The sequence below is a fragment of the Rhinopithecus bieti genome, unplaced genomic scaffold (assembly GCF_001698545.2).
Source record: "Rhinopithecus bieti isolate Rb0 unplaced genomic scaffold, ASM169854v2 scaffold_62034, whole genome shotgun sequence".
In the NCBI taxonomy this organism is placed as follows: domain Eukaryota; kingdom Metazoa; phylum Chordata; class Mammalia; order Primates; family Cercopithecidae; genus Rhinopithecus; species Rhinopithecus bieti.
The window spans coordinates 817,465-823,727 of record NW_016823752.1 but is presented as its reverse complement, the minus strand read 5'-3'; the positions used below and the strand labels follow the sequence as shown (position 1 = coordinate 823,727).

The window sequence follows — 6,263 nt, the reverse complement described above, 5'->3', positions numbered from 1 at the left end:
GGATCTCAGCTCACTGCAAGCTCCGCCTCCCGGGTTTACGCCATTCTCCTGCCTCAGCCTCCCGAGTAGCTGGGACTACAGGCGCCCGCCACCTTGCCCGGCTAGTTTTTTTTGTATTTTTTAGTAGAGACGGGGTTTCACCGTGTTACCCAGGATGGTCTCGATCTCCTGACCTTGTGATCCGCCTGTCTCGGCCTCCCAAAGTGCTAGGATTACAGGCTTGAGCCACCGCGCCCGGCCTGTTTTATCCCTTTTAAAGTGAGGCTCTCACCCCCAGAGTTGCAGTGAGGATTACAGAGAATGTTCTTGACTTATGGTAGGTATTCAACAAGTGGCAGCTATTACTCATAAACACATAAAGAGTTCCAGGAACGATGCCACGGTAAAGTTGAAAACTTTTTTACTTTGCCCAGCATTTTGTATTTTATCAGGCTGTTGAAAATTGTAACACTTTTAACACTTCCAGGGCCAGTACTACATGGGTACAGCTTTATTTCATTTAATCCTTCAAATAACTTGTTTTCTCCTTTTGCATCCCTGAAAATATTATTTGCTCTAAAATCCCCTTTGTCTGATACTGATATAGACACTTTAGCTTTCTAATGATTAGTGTTAGCATTATTTATCTTTTTCCAATCTTCTACTTTTAACCTATTCGTATTTTATAAAGTACATGTTTAAAAAATGAATAAGGTACATGTTTTATATGTGGTATATAATTGGCTTTCATTTATATCCAGGCTGAAAAATCTCTGCCCTTTAATTGGGCTGTTTAGGCCATTTTACATTTATTATGATTGCTGATATGTTTAGGATTAAAGCTATCATCTTGCTATTTTTTTTCTCATCTGTTCTTTTCCCCTTTTTCTGCCTTCTGTTAGATTAACTATACATTGTTAGGATTCTGTTTTCGCTCCTTTGTTGGTTTACCATCTCTGGTTCTCTGTTGGTGGTTGCTTCCCAGTTTGGAGAATACATCTTTACCGTAGCACAGTCCACTCCACCTTCGCCGACGCCACATCCGCTCGCTGTAGCGTGAGTCCTTGCAGCAATCAAGCCCCATTCCTCCCCTCCGGACCTGGGTGCTGTTTTTGGAATAGGTCTCACATCCAGAGATGTTATAAATGCCACTCTATACTTCCATTATTTTTGCTTAAACAGTATCTTGTAAAGAAGTTTAAAGAATAAGAAAAAAAACTTACATATATACTGGAATGTGGATAAATATTTAATGGGATGTCATAACCTGTTCCAGTATTCCTTGCTGCTCTGTGTAGATCCAGGCCTCCCTCTGGTATCGTTTTCCTCCTGCCTAAAGGATCCCTTTGATATCTGCTGTGCTGTGAGGCGTCTGGGGAAGAGGCCTTCTTGTGTTTGTCTGGAGACGTCTTTGTTCACCTTCATCTGTGAAAGGCACTGCGTCTGGTGCAGAGCCCCCGGCCGGCAGCAGTCCTCTCCTCTCTGCACTTGGGCCTGCCCCACGGCCTTCCTGTCTGCTTCATGCCACAAGACGGCTCCTGTCACCCTGCTGCTATTCCTCACATGTTCTTTCCCATGGCACTTTTAAGGTTTTAAATGCTTTTTAATCTTAACTTTCTAAGAGTTCCTCTATCATGGATTTTGAGTTTATACTGTATCTTTATTGTTTTCTTCATGTTTCTCATGTATAGGGTTTGTTGAGATTCTTGGATTTGTGGGCTAATAGTGTTTGTCAAATTTGAAAAATATTTGGTCATGATTTTCTTTCTTTTTTTTTTTTTTTTTGACAGGGTCTCACTCTGTTGCTTGGGCTGGAGTGTGATCACGGCTCACTGCAGCCTCAACCTCCTGGGTTCAGCTGATCCTCCCACCTCAGCCTCTCGAGTAGCTGGGACCGCAGGTGTGCAGCACCACCACGCACAGCTAATTTTTAAATTTCATGTAAAGATGGGGTCTTGCTATGTTGCTCAGGCTGGTTTCAAACTCGTGGGCTCAAGCAATCCTTCCACCTCTGCCTCCCAAAGTGCTGGGATTACAGGCATGAGCCACCGTGCCCGACTGGCCGATCATTTTCAGAGATTTTCTTTCTCTCCTCCTTCTCCCTGCTCTTTTTTGGGAATCTAATTACATGTATCTTAAGCTGTTTGAAATTCCATAGCTCAGAGATAGTCTGTTTGTTTTTCAAAAATCTCCTTTCTTTCCGTATTTTACTTCTGATAGTTTCTGTTGTGATGCCTTCAAGGTCATCGATCTGTTCTTTTGCAATGTCTAATCTGCCATTCATCCTGGTCAGGGGATGTTTAACCTCATACATTGTAGCTGTCATCCAAAAATTTAATTTAGGCTTTTAAAAATACATATTTTTGTCTCTACTTAACTTTTTGAATATTTGGACTATAGTTAAAATCACTGTTTAATTGTCCTTGTCTACTAATATCTGTCAATGCTGACTCAGTTTTGGGAGATTCTCATTACGGGTCACATTTTCCTGTATGTTTGTATGCCTGGTGATCCGTAATGGATTTCCAGACATTGTGAATTTTATCTTGTTAGGTGCTGATTATTTTGTGCTCTATACATACACTTGGATATTGTCCTGGGACCCAGTTAAGTTGGAAATACTTTCATCCTTTGGCATACTGCTCTTAAGATTTGTCAGTAGGACCAGGGCAGCGCTCAGTCTAGAGTTATTCTGAGTACTGAAGTGAAACCCTTCTGTGCATCCTGCCCCGTGCCCCCGAGTCAGGGATGTTTTAACTCAGTTGGTGGAATCGCTATTCCCAGCCTGTGTGAGTGTCTAGCACGGGTCCCGCGCACCCTCCTGAGTGGTTCTTTCCTGGCCATTATTAGTCTCCACGTGCACATGTGATCACCACTGCTCTGCTGAAAACTGCTAGGCATGTGGCCATCCTCCAGCATTCTCTACCAAGCTCTCTCCTCTGCAGGACTCTGTTCTGCAAACTGCAGGCACTGTGGCCTCGCTGGGCTCTCAGCTTTCTCTCTTCAATTTAGCGAGTTGGCGGGGCTCCAACTGAGATGCCCTGTCTTGCCCTGTACCAGGGAAACTCTGGACAGTAGCTGAGACAGTTGTTTCTTGGGGATTACAGTCCCTGAAAACCATCATTTCACAGATTTTGTCCATGTTTTGCTTCAGGTGGGAGCGTAAATCTGATCACTGTTACCTCACCTGGGCCGAAAGGGGAAGTGCCGGCCCCATTTAATCCCTGAGCAAATAAAAGCTTAGATTGTCAGCAATTTGCTAACAATCCTGTAGCCATTTGAGTGCTGGGGCAAGATTCAAATACGGCTGTCTGCCTTTGGAGTCCATATCCCTAACCAGTAGACTTTACTGCCCCTAATCCTGCAAACTGTCAGCAGCTATTTATTGCCTGTTTCGATTTTTAAAGGTAAAGTTAACAAATGCCGAAGGAAAAGACTTCTGTGGTGGTGTTATAATACATGAAAACTTTGTACTGACAACAGCAAGATGTTCACTGTTACAAAGGAATATTAGTGCAAAAACATGTAAGTATTTTATCATGAGTTTTTATAAAACCACATTAGAAATACACTATTCTGTGTAAGAATGAAATGAAAAATTTAAAACTGGACTGTTTGTTTCTAATGCAACATAGAACTGAATTTACTCTCAATAAAACTGAGATACTTATAAACTCAGGAAGCACATGCAAAATACCTAGCACACACCGGGGCCCGGCGATGGGCAGGTGCTAACTCACACTCGGCAAGGCAGGAAATCGCGACGGGCAGGTGCTAACTCACACTCGGCAAGGCAGGAAATCGCGACGGGCAGGTGCTAACTCACACTCGGCAAGGCAGGAAATCGCGACGGGCAGGTGCTAACTCACACTCGGCAAGGGAGGGAATCACAGCCTACTAAGGATGACTTCTTTTCCCACTGAAATCGAGCAGTTGTGGCATAAGAGATGGGTAATTGACTACAAATCAGAAGAATGGGGCTTGAATCCCTCAGCAGTTGAGACCTTGGGCTGAGACAGTGCCCTTTTCATTGGCTTATCTGTGCCTATTTTTTTTTTTTTTTTTGAGACAGTCTCACTCTATCCCTCAGGCTGGAGTGCAGTGGCACAGTCTGGGCTCACTGCAACCTCCGCCTCCCAGGTTCAAGCGATTCTCATGCCTCAGCCTCCCAAGTAGCTGGGATTACAGGCGCCTGCCACCGTGGCCGGCTAATTTCTTTTTAATTTTGTAGAAATGGGGTTTCACCATGTTGGCCAGGCTGGTCTCGAACTCCTGACCACAGGTGATCCACCTGCCTTGGCCTCCCAAAGTGCTGGGATTACAGGTGTGAGTCACTGCCCCCGGCCATGTGCCTATTTCCTTATCTATCCAAACACACAATAGTTTCTACCCCATCAGGAGGCTGCAAAGTTCCATATTAACCTGTCAACATGCTCTATAATGACTCTGAAGAACCTCAACATAAATATGTTTTTACTCTTCATCCTTAATTTTTTTTTGAGACAGAGTCTCACTCTGTCGCCAAGGCTGGAGTGCTGTGGCACGATCTCAGCTTACTGCAATCTCCACCTCCTGGTTTCAAGTGATTCTCCTGCCTCAGCCTTCAGAGTAGCTGGGACTACAGGCATGCACCACCACCTGCCGCTAATTTTTTGTATTTTTAGTAGAAACAGGGTTTTGCTATGTTGGAAAAGCTGGTCTTTACTTCTGGCCTTAAGTGATCCACCTGCCTCAGCCTGCCAAAGCGCTGGAATTACAGGTGTGAGCCACTGCGCCCGGCCCTTAAATATTTTTCAATCAACAAAATAACCTGAAAACCACTTCTCAACAGCCAATGTTTGATTGGCCTGGAGAAGTTCCACATCACTGCTCCCTACTTTTTAATCATTTCACCACACCTCACTGTACTCCAAAATAAAAGAACTAACCTTGACTGTTCTTAAAGGCCATGGCACTTGGTTGCAATCGTGCAATCTGTGAGTGGGCCTTTCTGTCCACAGAAACGGACAGTGTCCACACCATGGGGCAGTGAGCCTGCGGGTCCTCCAGGGTCGGTCTCTCCCTCCTCATGTGGCTCACTGAGAAGCTCGTTTCTGAGCATTATGTCACCCTTGAAAATCAGATTAAAGAACTGGTGATTGTTCATGATTTCAGATTTTAACAGAACGAGCCAAGACCCACTGATGATCAAGATAATGCGTGCCCATGTGCACATGCGGTATGACGCAGACACGGGGGAGAATGACCTGTCACTGCTGGAGCTGGAGTGGCCCATCCAGTGCCCCAATGCGGGGCTCCCTGTGTGCACCCCTGAGAAGGACTTCGCTGAGCACCTCCTCATCCCGCGCACTGGGGGCCTCCTCAGCGGCTGGGCACGCAATGGCACTGACCTGGGCAACTCGCTGACCACACTGCCTGTCACACTTGTGGAGGGGGAGGAGTGCGGGCAGGTCCTGAATGTGACCGTCACCACCAGGACCTATTGTGAGAGAAGCAGTATGGCGGCCGTGCACTGGATGGAGGGCAGTGTGGTCATCAGAGAGCACGGAGGCTCCTGGTTCCTCACAGGGGTCCTGGGCTCGCAGCCAGCAGGAGGGCAGGCTCACACGGTCCTTGTCACCAAGGTCTCCAGGTACTCACTCTGGTTTAAACGGATCATGAACTAACTGAAACTCAGCCAGAAAGAACACAACCTGAAGTGGGATTCCAAACTTGCACTGCCACCACGGAGAGCACTGAAACTTCAGCACACGCTTAGAGGCCGTCACAGTCCCGGGCCACCCACTCAGCCCACGGAGCAGCAGAGCCGCCACTTGCTGGGCCGTTCACCGAGCACTGTGACCTTTCTTTCCCTGGATCTCTTTATCTCAATAGAGACCTTCAGAAAAAACATGAGATGCATTAAATAATAAAATAAGATCATCTGTCAGTCATAAAACAGTCTGGTTTCCAGAGCATCTTTCCTTCTCCAAGTCCAGTGTTCTCTGTGCTCAGGAACAGCCACCCCGGCCCGCACACAGGCGAGTGTGTTCTGGTGCAGAAGCCGCAGCAATCACCAGTTACAGCAGAAAGTGACCTCCTCTGTTGGTTCACCAGTTGCCTTGGGGACTGAGGACCATGGCTCAGAGCAGCAGCAGCCACTCGAAGCAGGTTGGCAATGGAGGAGAACGATCCTGGGGGTACCTCAGAGAGGCAGCATTAGAGGAAAGGGCCAGGGAGCATGAGAGAGGCTGAGGAGGCATGCCAGCGTCTCACCGGGTTGTGCACCAGCCCTTCTCTGGGAG

The 6,263-nt window shown here is 46.6% G+C and overlaps 1 protein-coding gene and 1 long non-coding RNA gene across 4 annotated transcripts in view; one reads left to right on the top strand and one right to left on the bottom strand.

Moving 5' to 3' along the window:
• LOC108521816 (uncharacterized) overlaps window positions 1–5,228 on the bottom strand; it is an 8,227-nt gene extending 2,999 nt beyond the window's left edge. The window contains exon 1 of the long non-coding RNA XR_001883288.1: window positions 4,908–5,228. This is a non-coding gene — a long non-coding RNA (uncharacterized LOC108521816). The remainder of the gene's footprint in view (window positions 1–4,907) is intronic.
• PROZ (protein Z, vitamin K dependent plasma glycoprotein) overlaps window positions 1–5,917 on the top strand; it is a 17,769-nt gene extending 11,852 nt beyond the window's left edge. For all 3 annotated transcript variants that reach the window (XM_017861785.1, XM_017861784.1, XM_017861782.1), the window contains 2 exons: window positions 3,387–3,504; window positions 5,134–5,917. In XM_017861785.1, the coding sequence (XP_017717274.1) occupies window positions 3,387–3,504; window positions 5,134–5,645 (630 nt within the window). In that variant the 3' untranslated portion in view covers window positions 5,646–5,917. The remainder of the gene's footprint in view (window positions 1–3,386; window positions 3,505–5,133) is intronic.
• Window positions 5,918–6,263: the final 346 nt, after the last annotated feature.